Source organism: Pezoporus wallicus, unplaced genomic scaffold (assembly GCF_028554395.1).
Source record: "Pezoporus wallicus isolate ANWC-B61680 ecotype Strahan unplaced genomic scaffold, APGP_CSIRO_Pwel_v1 contig_3568, whole genome shotgun sequence".
In the NCBI taxonomy this organism is placed as follows: domain Eukaryota; kingdom Metazoa; phylum Chordata; class Aves; order Psittaciformes; family Psittacidae; genus Pezoporus; species Pezoporus wallicus.
In genome coordinates, this window is record NW_026637826.1 from 777783 (window position 1) to 796028 (window position 18246).

The 18246-nt window shown below is 42.3% G+C and overlaps 1 protein-coding gene across 9 annotated transcripts in view; it reads right to left on the bottom strand.

Moving 5' to 3' along the window:
- DOCK3 (dedicator of cytokinesis 3) overlaps positions 1-17825 on the bottom strand; it is a 203581-nt gene extending 185756 nt beyond the window's left edge. For 5 of the 9 annotated variants that reach the window (XM_057407684.1, XM_057407678.1, XM_057407681.1 and 2 more), the window contains exon 1: positions 17531-17824. In XM_057407684.1, coding sequence (XP_057263667.1) covers positions 17531-17567 — 37 coding nt within the window. In that variant the 5' untranslated portion in view covers positions 17568-17824. Of the gene's footprint in view, positions 1-17530 lie in introns of all 9 variants that reach the window. The other 4 variants (XM_057407679.1, XM_057407682.1, XM_057407683.1 and 1 more) reach the window with 2 other exon arrangements.
- Positions 17826-18246: the final 421 nt, after the last annotated feature.

Here is an 18246-nt window from a genome sequence, read left to right on the forward strand (position 1 = left end):
GAAATTCTAAACACATAACTATTAAAAAATTAATATATATGGCAATATTAAATCAAATTTTCAGACCATTTTCAACTTTTCTGAACATGGCAACCAAGATTGTCATGACACAGAGACACCAGTTTCGGCACACATGAGTTTTAGTGCTTGTAGGCAAACGAGTAGTTTGAATTATAGAGAGATTAATGACTGACTGATCTACCTGGGCCCAACAAGTAACAGCTCGAAAACCATCACTGCATGTTAACACTGTATTTCAAGTGTTAAACTGGCAAACAGCTGGCTTCCTATGACAATTATTTACTATAAGAAAACTGCTAAATAAAGAATATGACCAAGAAAGAAACTGGGTGTGATGCAGCTACTAGTACTCTGGCCATCAAGTATCTGCCTGTTATCTAACAATAAAAAGTGAGCTTGGAAAACAAAAGCCAAAGGAAAGGTAGCAGGAAAATGCACTACTGGGTTTTTTTCCAACTGCAGATATAATAGATTTTGAAAATATGGCCAAGAATAATGACTTTAATATACTGAGGCTCACAAGAAGTCATTGTAATAGATCTGCTAGTTTAGAGATACAAACTGTCCATTTATAAACGGGTTCTACTGGTCACACAAAGAAAATATAAGGACTCTACTGCATCAACATGGAATCAGCCTTTTAGTACTCTATTACTAAGAACAGCCAAAACTCTGCTCTTAGATCTACTTCAGTCAAGAAAAAAAAAAGACTAAACAACCAAAAATGACAGCAAAGAAATGACCTGATCCCATCAGCTGCAGATACAATCCAGATGAGCATTCTCAACATAAGTTCTCATACAAAAATAACACCCTCTCATGTTCCTCATGCTGAATTCACACAGCAGTATGAAACTTGATTTCTTCATTGATAAATCTGTGGTCAAGCATGAATTACACAAGTCTCTTCTGCTTGACCATCTTAATAATCAATAGGGGGTGGGAAAAGTAATATGCGTATTTTCAAAACAATACAAGCCAAATCTCAAGCACAGCTGAACTTTGCAGCCACACTAAATCCAAGTCAGGAAAAACTAAGGAACCCAAATAACGCGACCAAATACATCAAACCACACCTTGTTAAAACTCTTAACAAGAACACAATTTAACACCTCTAAATAAAAAAAAAGAGTAAGAATAACTACTGATTATTACAGCATCTTGGAAATTAGAGGCTATTTTGTAGTATATGATCCCAAAGTTACTTCCAAAGTTACTCATTTGTTAAGCTAAAAATGCATTATGCAACACAACCTTATTGATGAAGCCGGGTTCAGATACAGAATTCTTCTTAGCAGCACTATTTGAAAAATATGAGCACAAACGTGTGTAGAAAACATGGAATAATTCAACCATTGTGGAGAAAATAATTCACAGAGAGGATTCTGATAACTGACTCCTGTCCTTCCCACAGAGAAATTCATTAGAGCATATGATCATCTACAAACTGTCCATCAACCAACAAGTCTACAACAGTCATCTCCTCAGTCACCAGAATACAGAAGTGATGTATCATCAAAACAGGCACAGAGCAAAGCTTTTACCCACCAGGTAACAGATCTGAATGATCCCTCTGGGATTCCAGGACAGACTGCCAAAACACTTAGCATCTATTTTCCTCTATTAAACCCCCTTGCTACCATTCAAGTTTATAAGGAGGTCACAGTTTCCCAGCACAGAATGTAATTTCAGGCAGCAGTTAAACCCAACCTTCTGCCAAAGAGCACATGTCGCTTTCAGGAATCATCTCCAAGCCAGAGGTTCCGTAACTGTGGTACCTGAACTGTACCAAAGTGGGCCACAGCAAAATAAACCCTCTGCACCTCTGTAATTTATCAACAAGAAAGACAAACTAGTTTGCATAAGCAGTTACTCTGGAGCTGCAGCAGAAAGTATGGAGGAACTGGAGGGTATAACATGTAAGAACTGATGGCACTGGAATAACAGTTTGGAAAGCCAAAGACAGAGGAGAGGACAGACTCAGAAGCATTTCACTTGCCTATGGACATGCCCTGACACAGTATAAGCCACTCCATTGTAAGCCACCAGCAGTAAGAGAAACTGCTTCAAAAGAAAAAAGGCACGGAGATAAACATGACATCTTAAGAAAGAGTCAGTGCCTCTATGCACAGCTTACTGACTCCTTTTACATTAGATATCTAAAGCAGCTGCATGCTATGTGGACAAAGAAGATGCAGTTGATACAATTCAGTAGGCTTTACAAAATAAGTTCTCAAACAGCCCCTGTCAAAAGCTCTTGCAGAAACTGAGCGTGGCTGCGATAAAGTGGGAAGGCATTTGCACAGATAAATGACTAGCAAAAAGATATGGAATAAAAGTAGCAGTTGGTTTTCTCAGTGAAGACAGATTGACCAGCAAACTCTAATGGGTTCTCTGTTGGAGCTGTTTCTGTTTGAAATATTTCTAAATGCTCCAGAAAAGCTGATCATTTAGAAAAGTGACAAAGTTTGTGAAGCCACTCAAGCTATTTGGGGTAATAAAGAGTTGCCAATGGCCCCATGTACCACAAATAGAACTGGCAGATGAACACAACTGAGTTCATCTACATTGTTTCATAAGGGACCAACAATCCTCACCCTACATAGAAATCGAAGGTCTCTCCCCCTTGATCTTACTGCACTGAGTGAAACCCTGAAATGCCACCCAGAGCTCTTGAAATAAGCTCAAGGCTCAGCCACTGTCCAGCATCACCTGCCCTCAGCACTAAGACATCCCAGCAGAATGCCATCTTGGAGGAAAAAAAGGGAAGACACTATTACCTCTACTACTGTATAAAATCCACAGTGAACCCCCGTGTGCCAGTTTTCCCCTTCTCCCTTTGTCTAAAAGGTTGGAACAGATTAAGAAAAGATAGAAAGTGATGCAAGAGAAGGACTGCATAAAGGCTTTTGCATGATTGTTAACCAAGATAGGACTCTAACCCCAGTAAGACTGACAGCTGAAAGAGGTGGAGAGAATGTTACTCAGAAGTTGCATGGACAGGGTGAACAAGGAACAATTGCCGACCATCTCTTCCAGTACAAAAAAAGCCAAGCAGGATTTTATTAAATAAAGCACTTTTCCACACAGCGCATAAAACTGTTCAACTCCTCACGAGATGCTGGGAGTGATAAAAAGATAATAAAAACATAAATCACTTGTTCAAAGGCAAATAGGGCAAATTAATGGATGTGTAATACCTGAGGCTCTACAAGACCCTGACCCAGAAAGCACTTCAGTCTTGGGAAAGCATCACATACGCTCACCTCACTGTGCTACCTACTGTAAATACCTGCTGCTGGTCACTGCCACGGGCAGGACACTGAATGAGGTGGGCATGTGGCTGGAGTGTTATGACAACTCTCATACTGTTATTACTGGGATCACAGCCTGAACTTTTGCTGCCTCTTGCTGTCAGTTGATTTGTGACCTCATCTGAACAGTATTATGGTAAAAAGAGAGACTACGATTCACTCTTAAGAGAAACGCTAAATTAGATTTCATGTGCGTCATTATTCCTTTCTGCTGCCTGCCTAAACAAAAGAGCTGTTTCCACTTTTGCTGTGCTACAGTTTAAAATACAGCTTCCTTTCATAATTCCTTCTAATTCAACTCCCTACGTCCCAGCTTCCCCACCCAGTCTCACCTGGGTTGCAATGCTTCCACACACCATTTTTCTTCTCAAATGGATTATGCCAACTATGTCAATTATGTGATAAACATAGTAGTAAAAATGTGTCACGTTTTTTGTATGAACAGTGGGAAAACCGAAGACAAGAACAGGTAAATGCCAGAGTACAGTCCAGCACAATACAGCCAAATACAGATCATGCAACATCTAGCTGCTAATTCCCCTGGAATGGCAGGTTTTCTTAGACATAGAAATGCTTTGCAGAACAAGGAACTGCCTCAGGCACATGCCTTCTCACACACTTAGTTTTTCCTCAACCTACTTCTATACATTGTAGTTAAGCCTACAAAAATATTTTGACACAGCTTAATGTTCTATTTACAAGATGAAATAACAGTTCAGCCCATAATAAGGAATTTATTTTCATAAACGAACAGAGCCCTTTTCCTGCCCTCTCCCTCCCCACCATCCAAGATGTGCCAATAGAAATTGGAAGTATTAATTTAGATGCAGGCTGAAAACCAAAATCAGTTCAGGAGGTCTCCATGCTTCCATTCTCCCCTCTTCCTTCTCCAAATCTAAATAAGGTTTCTCTAATCATAAAGTTGGACTATTATTTATTTCTCATGTTTTCTCTTCCCCAGTGGAAATCCTTGCTGCTAGAAAAGATCCAATATGCTAAAACACATTAGTTTATTCTAAGATATTGGTGAGGCCTTGATTTAATGAACTCTATGGGTTATCTTCAGGGAAAAACTCACCACATTTCATATTATCAGCTGCGAACATGCCTTTTCTTGTTTCACTGGGCCTTTTTTAGCTGCATAATGTGACAACAAAAAAGTTCTTAAACTCCTTCCACTGTAACAATCACCACTTTGCAAACTTTCAACAAATCTCTATTTACTCATTACTGGCTTCAAAGGACACATGTCCCTGGCCTTTGTGACAGTATTCTCCAGTTCACAACTGTCCTGGGTTCAGCTACACAGCACTGCAGCAGCTACTAAGAAGGAGAAAAATAACTGCTACAGCTGAACCTAGGACATCAACTCATTATTATTATCTGTCTTATTAAAATTCTGGTAACTTGCAATATTTCTAGCTGGCACTCGCAGAACAAGCATTTCAGATTAAAACTTGCCATTTAATTTCTGTAAATGCTTTGTATTACACTCAGCCTGCAGTTATTCAGGTTCTGCACTGATCAAGTCCTAAGTATATCTTTGACCAAATTAATTTCAGAAGGAACAGCAAGGGTATTATTGCATGGGAGAAGCACAGCTGCAGTTGTGTTGCTCTATACCCAGATTACGTAATTCCATACCCTACCAATTCATGATCACAGTCAGCAGATACCGAATTGTGCCCTATGCCACAAATGCCAAAGTTTTTCTGATGGTGTAATTCATGCTTTGTAACACATAACCATACTTTAAACTCACAACTTTTATCACACCAGCTAAGAATTTGGTGCTCATTTTTACTTTGGGTAAACACATATAACAAACTCTTAAATGGCACAGTCCTTACAAAAAAATTTCATATTTAACTCTAGTCATTCTCACTACTACTAGTTAAGATGGGATAAGTCAATCCCTGAGCCTAAGATTGATTAATATTGATTAAACTTTAAGAAAATAATGTAATTACTTCAGGCTAATAAATTAATGTTATGATGAGGATGTTTCTTCCCTTAAAATGTGGGGTTTGTATTAATCTATTAATCTATCTATTAAAAGTATCTAGTATCAAGCAGTATAAGATAGTCTTAACAGCTGAACAAGATTAACTTTATTTTCTTCCCTGTAATACCCAGATGATACTTAAGGCTCCATGCAACATAATGTAAGAGTCACTGAAGTAGGTGAGGTGGCTTTAAACCCTATACCTTTCCCTTAACAGAGGCAAAACAGGAGGCAGAGGGTGGGTGTTAGATTAGGGCAAGGATGTAGCTTTCCCCAGCTTGAGTCATCTGTGAATTGAGACTTCCTAAAGTAGAAGGTTTTATTAGTATTAACTTTATCCATGTATTTAATAGCACTCTCTATACCACTTCTTCTACAGAGCCAACCACATATTCTTGAACCATATCAACACCACCCCAGAACTCCAAGCTTCACTTCTGCATCATATGGAAAGCAGTTTTTAGTTGTTGGGATCTGGCATCACCAATGCCTCTGGGAACTGTATTAAAACCAAGCGAACGATCAATGTCTATTCTTCCCCTACACAGTATTTATGGGTTTAGAATCTTCCAAACTACCTTTTCTTAATAATTTCTTTTCCAAGAAGGGTGACAGATGCTCATTATTTGTGTTTAGATCTGGCAGACAAGGCAAAGCCTCTAAGCCACAGCAATGTAACTGCACAAGTTAAAAACCCAACATTGACAGAAGTTACCACGCAGAGGAAAAGACAGCCAGAGTCAAGATTTAGCTTTACCTTTCTTTAAGGCAACTGTGTTGCACGATCATGCCTACAGGCAGCAAAGAATTCATACTTCCCAAACCACCGCATACCTCCCAGTCTCAGCCCCTCAGAACTACCAACCTTTTCCCAACAGAAAGCGGCAGTTCTTCCAAACAGAAAATTGTGGGTTTAATAATTTAAAAGACAAAAATATAGTTTATGAAGGAAAAAATTCTCCACATTCTAATAGCAAATTAAAGGCCAATATAATTAATTTTTTGTGGAAGTGCCTGATTAAAGCTGGCAGCCTCATGAATTGCACAGTTAGACTCTGATGATACTTGACAAGGAAGCAGAACCACGAGGAAATTAAAATTAAAACATTTTCATTTTATTCTGCAAATACCTAGAAGAACGTTTTCACCTTCCCAGTATAGCTTCCAAGTATTTGAATGATTAATTGTGGGTGAGAGTTTCAGTTATTTGCCCAAAATGATTCTGATACACACAGATTTCTTTGCAAGTTCAGGTCATATTCAGTGAGTATGCTTACAGAGGAAAGGGGGAACAAACCCCAGACTTCTAAAACATTCTGCTATTTAAGCAAGATGGACAATATGAAGAATTTAGGTATGAAGGAGAGTATATATCCAATTAACTACACAAATAAAGCACAAGGTTTCTGCAGCAAGGGGCATTTCTGGCAGAGTATATGGGTACACATGAGACAGAACAGTGCCCTAATCCGATTGGAATTGCCAGCACTAATGTAATACACACACACATACAAAAAAAGATTATCAAAAGCTGATTAAAAGCCATCCAAACATTACAATCGAAGAGTAGGGATTAAACAAAAGACATGATTTAGAAGACGGCTAAAGAATTTTCTGACCTTATTAATGGTCTGAATGAACTTTTATGCAAAAACCTTGAGGAAGAAAAATATCCTTCAGCAATCTGCTACACTTTAGGTTCTGTGTATTACCAAAATTACATGACAATTAAGTGAAAGTATTTCAGGTTGGTTAGGGAGCAGTGGCAGTTGCTAGGCAGCATCTGCTCCTGTCAGAGATGCTTCTTTGTGCAGTACAGAACCTCAGCCAGGAATACTGCCACCAATGGATTATTACAAGGCAGCTTACTGCCATCACATGGCATCTGCAAAGTGCTCAAAGTGCTGCCTAGCAACACCGCCTCTTTCTACTGAGTCATGCCATCACTATGAAAATATTCATGTAAAAAAGAAACAGATGCCTGAGAAGAAGGTGATCATTCACTAGCAAAGTGAATTATTGCTAGCATCCTTCCCCTACCCTCCGAGGTAAAAATAGAGATTAGGCTGGAAAATCATGAGCTGTTTAAAATAGTTTTGTACATCCTGGTGGCATGAGGTAGAACTGAAGGAACAGACCAAAAGCCCACAGCCGTGCCCACCACCTTTACCTGTATTAATGGACTGATTTTGAGCTTCTAGCTTTGCAGGCATCCATCCTAGTTACTCATCCTCCTCCTGTAAATCTGTATCAGTTCATTCAACTTCCACTCTGGCAGCACCAAAGTCCCTCACCCATACATCACTCCCTTTCTGTGGGAAGTAAATGCAGCAGTTTCTTTTTCTCCCTTTTAAGCAGAGACAAAGGCTGTTTCAGTTTCTGAAACCCCTCTCCCTCTTTCCAGTGCCTAACTTGCAAAGAGGAGGAAAACACTGACTATAGCACCCTTTGCATAGAGGAGTGTGGAGTCATTCTCCACTGTTGCATTCCACAGAATGCAAATGTGAGCCAGAAATGGCTGCACTTTACTGATGAACACTAGGAAACAAAGTAAGAAACCAGTGAAGTTTTGAATATCCTGGAGGTTGAAGACTGCAGCACCTCTCTAACAACCTGCTCCAGTGCTGTACCGTACACATTATGGAAATCAATGTCCCTTACTTTAATTCACCAACACTGCTTCTCCTTTCCCAATGCAGAAGTGTTTGGCTCTGTCTTCTCCATAACTCCATAAAAGGTGGCTAACCGCAAACCAGACCCCTTTGTATCCTCCTCTTCTACAGGTCTTACCACCCTAGGTCTCGCAGACATTCCTCTCCCATCATTTGCTCCAGTCTCCTAACCATTTATTAATCTCACCCCTCATACTGTGACATACAGTGCTCTAGATGAGGCCCCAGGAGTGATTCCCCAAAGAAGGAAACGATCACTTCTATCAACATCCTGGTCGTATAGGAATACAGCCTAGTATGCAGCTAGCTATACGAGAGCACCACTGATTCATGTTCACACATGCAAAAATATAGGTATTATCCCATAGCATTTTATATACCATCCCATTTTATACTGACTACATCATAAGACTTTCAGTCCTCCTGTCTGTTAAGTAAGTTCATAACTGCTAAAGTTACCTTTATGGTCAGTAAGTGAAGAGGAGGAGAAAGGGAAGAATAGGGCAGATATAGAAAAGTATATTTATCAAAATACCAGCTCCTGCATCTTAGTTGAAAACTCTGTGTTTTAGCCTATACTTGGCTTGTCTACCACACAAGAACTTTTGTGGACATCTCAAGATGGTTTAGAAAACTCCTAAAACACCTTTCAACCCCCACACAAGAACACTGGCCCTTTTGGTAAACTATTTGCTACTAAGACACAAAAAAAAAAAAAATGAAGTATTTGACTGACATAACTGAAGATGCTTTTTTTTTCCTTTTTTTTTCCATGAGACCTAAAGAATTTTTACCTCTTCTAATGTTGGCTTAAGCAACCATACATTATTTAATGTTGTCAACATCATCTGAAACACTGGGAAAGTCTTTTTTCTCTTACTGCATCTTCCACCCAGATTGAAACAATTTTTTTTTCCTTCATTATTAAAAGAAGACAACTGTCTTGTGTCAGCAACCCGAAATGTAGTCACTCCAGAACTGAAAAAAAAACCCCAAAACAGCCCAAAACCCAAAGCTGCAGTTTAGGGCCCTGCTGTGATGCATAAATTTAGAGAAAGAAGCCTATTTTCTACCCCACTTCCACAGAGTCAAAAGAGCAGCTGTTTCTGCAAGATCAATGCTTCAGAAGCAGTCTTCCTTGGTGTAAAACCCTTGGACCACAGAGATAACAGTATACTTATCAGAAAGGGGAAAAAAAACCACCACCCAAACCACATACCAAACATCAACCCAAAACATAGAGCAACTTTGATCATAATTCTAATCAGATCAACATACCCAGATAGGCTGAAACAGAACAGCAAGTGGGCAGAACGGATAGCTGCAGATTACTGCATGCATGACAAGGTGATGAGGAGTACTAGTGACAGCAGAGCACAAGCTGTTCCAAGCGGATGCTGAGCTGCGTGGTCAGCAGACAGCAGGTCCAAGCACATCAGCTCACAGAGCTGGTCTCTCTGTGCCCAGGGCCAGCTCTTCCCATACTACTGAGTCATTGCCAGAGGAAGAGACAGTAAATGTAGCCTTTAAACAAAAACATGGGTACGTAGATGATTCACCTACTCACTCTCTTCATGCCAGGTGCACAGGTAGATACAGCTCCATTTTGTACAGTATGTATATTATATACATAAACTTACATAAATGAGAACATGTGCATTGCTGAAGGGGGCAACTTGACACAAACATTTCCATAGGCGTTTTCTCCACAAAGGAGGAAATGGGTGAAATAGAAACATCTCCTCCTATCCTCCCAGATCCAGATGCAGTGGTTGGAAGCATACAAACCACTTCTCACGGAGATTATTAACTGTCTGCGATAGCCTCCTATGAAAGGTTTTCTACTTCCTTACAACTCGTTTTGGTAGACCACACACCCCAGTAACACAAAGGACTGTAGACAGTGCCTGTAAAGAGTTCTACATGTCTTTCAGTGGGCTTGTTTAACAGTTCTTCTGGTTCCTCAGACATGTATGCAAGGCCTCATTTATCAAGAGGAAGACTGAAAAGGCAGGTACTCTACATTAACAGCTGGCATAAACATCTCACAACACAACTAGAGGGAAGAGCAAGGCCTCTGCTGTTCAAATACACAGAAACAGGAGCATTCTGGAACAGTGAATCACCTGCAGAAGCTCAGTGAATGACACTCTAGCATTCTGGGTGCTATCTTCAAAACAAAAAGAAAGAAAACAATTCACGACTCCATCAACTACCTACTGCCGACACTGAAAGTGTTTAAGTGCATAAGCTTCCTTATAACAGCTAGACAAACCTTTTATTGTTGTTTCAGAGAGTAAGTGAAAGCAGAATGATGACCTGCTTTTAATCACCAAGAGCTAGCTGGCACCACTTCATAAGCCTTACTTAAGGCCTAATATCCAGAAACACTCAAGTAATGAAAATGTAGTAAAATGCTGAAGTGGGGCAAAAGGGAATTCTTATCTTTGTAATAAGTAATCGCTTCACAACAACACTGGAGAGCACTTGGTGCGCTCAAACCCACAGTTACCAGTCTTCCTAATACCCTCAGTAAGTTTTGACTAAAAGACTTGCTTAAACAAACGCTAAAATATGTTTAAGAGGAAGAAATTACAGCTAAAAAAACTTAGGAGATCCTTTCAGGATCTCAGAAGAGATCATAACATTCATTTTGACAGGCAAAAATCTGAATGCAAGTTTGATTTTAACATCAGTCACTTGAGTGAGATATTTCATCTCTTCGCCTTGAGGTTCAGTGATCATACAGATTTTGAAACAACAGAAAATAAAAAAGTACAGATATTAAGGCTGATTTATAGCTTAAAAACAATCAGTGAAAGGACTGCTGTCAGTTGCAACTGGTTTTGAACCAGGATCCTACTGTATGCTTCCCTTACCCTCTTCATCAGTATCACAGCTGAGAGAAGAACACAATAAACTTAATTCACTATACAAATTACAAAATTGCTCTGAAGCAGGAGAAAGTTGCATCAGGCTTTTTAACAGCTGAATAATCTTGCAAAGACTTCTCATTCTTTGGTCAGTGTTTTCACATCCACATCGGAAAAGAGCTCCCGTTTCGCAGAAGAACAAAGCTAGGACATGTGTACGGCCACTCATAACTCTACTTGCTGGAGGTCACCAGGCATTTACAGCTCTTCCACATATGAGCTATGTTTCAAATAATTAAAATATTAATTGGAAAAGCTTGTGTACCTACATGTTGTTGTGCACATGAAGACAAAGAACTCTTCGTCTTTCCAAATCATCCCCTTTCTGTGGTCTTTTAAAGGCCGTCAAATACCTGGTAGAGAATTTTCTAGGTCACAAGTTCTGGCCATAGTTCTTACATGTTTCCCTGATGTTTATACTGGAGTCTGACTTTTTAAGTACAGAACTGCTGAAAAGAAGGGCTCTGAAAGACAGCGAGACTCGAGTCCAGCTGAGCTATGCTATTGACTGTAAACCTAGAAACCTGCCTTCAGAAGGATTAGCAAAAATAGCATCTTTCTTCTCTTCCTCCTACATACAAGTGCAAACCACAACCTGCACCATCATCACCCCACACTCACACACCAAATTCCTGTGCCTTAAATTATTCAAAGGAGAAAAAACTTCAGATTTTTCACACTAATTTCACACTGAAGAATCGCCCTTCCTGCACTACAGACTTGACAATGAATTTAAACCCAACGCATACAAATAAGTAACACCAAAGAATCACCTAAGTTTTCCAAGAGCAAACACTCAAGGCATGCTGTCACACACCACGGTTTTAATTGTGACACCAGCTGCATTAAAAAGGAAGAAAAATAACTGGTTTCCTACCAATGAATACTCATATTCCCTCCATTTCTCTCATGGTCCCATGATAAACCAAACACAGAACCATTGGACTTTTAATCTTTCACCATTCCCAGTCCTGTTCTTGAGTATTCCTGTCTATAGAGCCCCCCCACATTAACAGTTCCCCTTCACATTCTCCAGCAAACAATCAAAAAACTTGCATTGGGAAGAGCCCTCACAGAACTTTATTACCCATTCTTTTCACCAAGTCAGTAGCTGCTTATCTGCACTACTATCCACACTTACTGTAGCAAGCTCTTTCTTTCCTACCCAGCCATCAATTTTCATTAAGTCAGTAGGAAATGTATGCCCAAGACAGCCAATTCTCAACATAAATGTCTCTCATCGCTGGATGAGAGGCATTGTTAGGAAGTCCAAATGTTCAGACAGAAAGCCTGAACAGTTGGACTTCCAATGTTAGGAAACTGGTATGAATATAAAACCAATTCTGCACTGTGGATAAAATCAGAGAGGAACCACTTTTGCCCTCCTATTGGCAAGCAGCTGAAGTCTTGATAAAATTGCTCTCACAACCATCAAAGCATCAAACATTAAACCCCATATTATGATACTATCACTTCTTACTGTAAGATCATGCCCATATTCCCATGCGAACCATACAATAAACTGCTAAATACACATGGCATTCCTTGTCTTTGCAAGCAAGATGAAAAGCTGTTTCTCAGCCTCATTCCTCCTGTATTTATAAAGTTTGCACTAGTTTCTGCTGTACCTGTATTTGTGGACAACTGGTATTTAGATTATCTCAAACCAGTAATACCTTACAGATTAATTCTCATTCACTTCTGCAGACCTGGTATTCGTAAGAGTAACCACAATGTCTTTTGGCTAGTCTTTTCTAGGATAAATGAGCCAGAATATATTAATCTCTTGCCACAAAACAGTATATTTGATCTCCAAGTTATATCACAACAACAGAAATACAGACTTATGATAGACTGAAACTAAAATTACCCACTGTATTACCAACCCTCACTAAACTTTCCTGTCTATGCTGAAAGTCTCCACTTGGGTGCATCTTGGGAGTTGCTCTTTCCCAGAGACATTTCAAGGTGTGATTCATTTCTCATTCAGCTAAATAACACATATACATTTCCTTTATGACCCCTGCCTGACAAACTCTTTTGTTCATTCTGAAGTCCTCAGGGTAAAAAAAGGCCCTAAGGGGCAAAGCCCACAGATCATCTGGTTTTCCTTATTAATGAGCAAGCCCCCAGGCATTGCCACCACCTCCCAAAACAGCGCTGCACAGAAGGTTTACAAGTACATCTCTCCACGTAGCTTTGGTTCCAGGACAGCTCACAGAAGAATATCCTTAGTCACCTCCCTCCTGCTGCCAGACAAGTACAATTTCTGGCAATAGGGGACAAAAGAGAAGGTGAAAGACAATATACATCCCATAACACAGAACCCAGCTGCAATGATTAATGGCACTTCCCAGATTACTGAAGATGGACTTTTTCCTAATTATGGGGAGGGATTTTTTTTATCTCTCTCTAGAGCTTTTCATTTTAAACCTATAACAAACTGCTCAGTGGTACAGAGAAACTACAATATCAATCAATGCGAAGCACTTCCTTGTTTAGCAGCTGCCTTCCATGTGAACAGGTAGGAACAGAGTAGAAGTTCTGCAGCCCTGTTTTTCCAAGCACACATATGAGTTGGGAAGTGTGCAAGCCAAAATTTAGTGATAGGGGAAGAAAAATAAATCAAAACTCAAGACAGTGATCAAAAAGCAGAAGGCTGCAGCACAGAACTGTAACTAGGACATTGCAAAGTTGCATCTTTTCTTAGATAGGAGCAAGGCACAGTTGCTGTAATATTAGTTATATATATTCATGCTTATGTATTTGTTTTTATTGCTACAATAAAGTGGTAAAAACACGGATAAAAATTCATTTTAAGTGATACAATTACCAGGTTTTAACACCAACTCTTTGAATAAACTAGGAGTAAGTGCTGTTTATGCAGGCAGGTTTTCCTTCTTCTCCACATATATATTTAATATTGTCTGCCATACAAAGTACAGGATTAACCACATTTAAAAACAAACAAACAAAATCCCCCAACTTTCATGTGAATCACCTAAACGTGCTCCTTGCACAAAACTAAAGCAGCATAAACTGACAGTCTAATGAAATACATAATCAGCTCTCACACGTTTGCCAGATTTTAATTACCAGTGATTTACTAAAGAGTTCTCTTTTTCTTTTAATTCATTATTATTTAATACTCGCTTTAGAAGACTAATGTAAATAATCAGATCACTTTAGTAAATACTATCTTAGAGACTGCTTTAAGAACACTAAAACACTAGAGGGCTAGAGAGCTAGCTGTCTTCAGTGACCAGTTTAAGAAATCTCGCTCCCTGTTTTCATAACTGGTCATCTTCAGCATTTCTGGAAAAACTGTTTGCCTTTCAACAGTCTGAAGCTCTAAAAGTGCAGCTAGGATCGGAGTCACTGAACATAAGCATTTCTAAATAGAACAGAAGGGAATTATTCACAACAGCTACCAGGTAGTTGCTATAGTACCGAGAATTACAAGCAAAGAACTTCAATGTTGTCAGAGGAGTGTTCGGTTTAATTATTTATTTATAAATATCCTGAGTAATCGTTTAATATCTTTGTTGCAGAAGTATACAATGACTTGCACAAGAACTGGGCAATACAACAGCAGTCTACAACTGTAAGCACTGAAAGCTTCTTTCAATCACAGCTAGACAAGCAAAGAGAACTTCAGAATGCACCACTGGACATGCATATCAGTAAATTTAACCTGGGCTCTTGCAGTCAAGAGCATGTGCAAAGTCAAGAGCCTGTAAAGGGGATCTGTGAAGGGGCTCCAGCAAGCAGGTTAAGAAATGCCTTTGGCTTAAACTCCTTGAAAGCCACTGCAGAATACAAAGCCCTTCTGTACCCACATGTTGAGAGAGGGAATGTGGTGTCTTCCTGAAGGAATAATTTCCATAAATCAACGCCTCTGAGCCAACTACCTAGATGAGAAGATGACACGGACTGCTATTTATTTTCAAAGAGAAAATTATACTTTGTATGATATTTTCACTTTCCTTGATACACAGGAACAGCTATGTACAGGGCCTGGATGCCCAGACATACCTTTGTATTTCACCTGAAAGCTCTTTGTGGTATTCCAGTTGCAGCAACAACTCCTTTTTTCCCCTCCCAACTTACATGCACAGGGACATAAAGTCTATTACCTTAATCCAAAGGCAGATCAAAAATTTGTCATTGTTTAACAAGAGCACAGAGACAACACACGGGGCTTTTTTGTGACAGACTGTGGTCAAAATTGAACAACTAAAGCCCAAGGCATAACCTTCATACCAGTGACTCAGGAACTCATGCCGAGAAAATTATTCTTGCAACTATAATTTTATTTGTGAAATCGGGATAACTTAGATCAGGGGAAAAAAGCCAAAACAAACCACCCAAAGCCCCCCACCCCATCTATAGACAAGCTTCTCCAAAATGCATAAATCCAACCACTCCAGCAAGCAATAACAGATCTACTTTTGAAATACTGGTTCTCCTCTGAGATTCCTCTCCCCACTTGTAAACTCCAGGCCTAAGTGGCATTTTTCACCTATTCTCACTCTCTGGAGGCTTATCAACCAAAGAAAAGTAATTAAAGCTGCTCAAGAATAAAGCAAACTTGCCCAGACATCACCAAAATTCTTCAGACTTAGCCATTATCTCAGCCCTACTGATATGTGCGCTGTCTGAAAAGGAAAATCCAACTTCACAGGAATATTCTCAAGGCTACAGACTATTCATTAACACTTGTTTTCATTCACTGTCTTCCGGCTGCCTCTTCTAGACTTGTTTACAGCCTGAATGAAGATTTCCTACCCTTTCCTCGCAGGCGTCTGTGTAAAAACAATTAGTTCACCTACTTTTCGATTCAGGTAGCATACGTGTTTTCTTATTTGAGAACACAGGCCAAACACAAACAAACAAAACTGAGTCTCAAACCCTGCAACACAGCAAAGAGAAATGACCATGCAACTGCAACAGGGGAAAACCAGCAAGACTTGAAAAATTAATGTTCTGTTTCACCGAAGTATCTATTACAATGACACCAGCAAGTTTAGTCCTAGGACAACGAAGATGGCCTTCCACCAATAGGCAAGATATAAGAAAGCCTGGATGCTTTGTACTATTTGAACATCCATCTGGCTGAGACATAACAAAGCTTGTTAACTTTACATACTTCCAGTGACATAGCAACAGTACTGTAAGTAATGACTTGTATTATTTTAACCCACTTGTGTATACTGCCCTTAGATAAGGGCACTTAGAGGTTCTCATCTAACACAGTTGGGTTTTTATAAAGAGCAAATTCTGTACTTCTATTCATTATAAATAGGCTGAATGTACTAAACTAAATATTCTTGCAAAAGATAAAAAATTAACAAGTACTGATCCATTTTATTGCTTGTTAACTACCTGCTCAAAACGTGCTGTAAATATTCACCGGCACTACCTGCCCACAAGTCAACTGTCCAAACCTCACGCTGACAGTCCACGTTTACAGACCTTTGCAGCAACTGTTTTGATATTTACTTTAAATATGTGCAGAAACTGATCACTGCTACACACCGTGGAGCTTAAAAATCAGTACGAACAACTGAGAAGTATAAATTTAATGAAGCATTTAGGTAACGAACGAGGGCAGATGCTACCTACTTGCATTATCATCCATGTCAACAACGTTGCGTTTTATAAATTAGATCAAAACAAAGGAAAGGGAAGCTAAGGACAGGCTGTGTCCTCCTTCCACCTCACGAGGTGTTACATTTCTGCTCCGCTCAGAAATCACCTCACGCTAAGATTACCAAAACAAACAAACCCAACGCCACCAGCGATGGGCTTTCCCAGCGGCGCAAACGCGATTCGCGGCGGCACTAAAACCTGATTCACCGCTAACAACCTAAACGGCCGACACAACGCGCCCGGCAGCACGGGGAGCCGCTGGCAGGGCGCGCAGTGCGCCACGGGCATCGCGGCCGGCCGAACGGAGCCGCCGGCGGCACCGGGCCCGCTGCCGCCGAGCAGGTGCATCACCGACGCCCCCTAATGCCACCGCGCCAGAGCCGTTCCCTCGCCCGAAACTCCACATCAACAAGATCACCACAAACCGCAGACTGAAACGGAAAGGAAAAAAAAGGAATCGCGGGCTTAAGTAGATTAAGGGCTCAGCGACTCGGTTTATGATTATTTATGCCATCGGGACCCGAAAGGCGACTTTTTTTCTCGCGGCCCGTGGCTTCGCGGAGGAAAAACTCGGGGCGATAGCCCATGTCGGAGCACACGCTGACGGGATGCCGGGCTCTGCGGGCAGGGGAGGCGGCGGGCACAGCCCATCCCGCCGTCCCCAGCAGCCTCCCAGAGCCCTACCGGCAGAGCAGGGGGGGACAGGGCCCGCCACCCTCCTTTGCCATCTCCCCGCTCTCCACCTGCGGGGCAGCGGGAGGGGCAGCGCCGCTGAGGCGACCATCGCCGCCCCTCAGAGAGGCAGTGGCGGACCAAGAGCGGCGGGGGGAAGCAGCCGCCGCTGCCTCCCCCTCAGCCCCCGCGGTCCGGCCGCTGCGGAGAGCCGCGCGAGGGGGGTCGGCGGGGCGGGGGAGGGGATGTGGCAGCACCTACCCACGCCGTATTTCTCCTCCTCGGTCGGGCTCCACATGCTGCTGCGGCGGCGGCAGCCGACCTCGGCCGCGGCTCCTCTGGGCACTTCGGGGCCGGCGAGGGCCGCTCATGGAGCGGGGGCGGCTGCTCCCGCTCCTCCCCCCCTCCGCGGGGGCGCTGCTCCGCTGCCGCCGCGCCGGCAGCCCGCGCCTCACGCTCCGGACGGGGCTGCTCTCAGGGGCCGCTTCGCCGCTGCCGGGGGGCGGGGAGGGGGAGGTCGCCCCCCGCCCGCCCGGGCAGCAACAGCTGCCGCTCCCCTCAGCTCCCGGCGGGCGCTCGCCGCCGGCCTCAGCGCCTCTCCTAGCGCGGCCCCGCCGCCCCAGCGGGCTCCCGCCCCGCCGACGCGGCGGCCCCGCGGAGTTCGGCGGCCCCTCAGCCTCCCCCTCGCCGCTCCCGCCGCCGTCGCCACCGCCGAAGGACTCCGGCTGCCGCGCCCCCCCCCCTTACTTCTCCCGGTGGAGGCCGACGCGCATGCGCGGCTAGCACCGCCTCACTGCCTCCCCCCCCCACCTTGTCGCTCCCCCTCCCCGCGCGGCCGCACGAGGCGCGCGCGGGCGCGAGGCGCGGGGGCGGAGGGAAAGGGGTGGGGGAGGGGTGTGGTCCCGAGGCCGGATCCAACCCGCCCCTGTGGGTGCCCTTGTGCCACGGGGATGCCGGGCTGCGCGCGCTGGGTGATG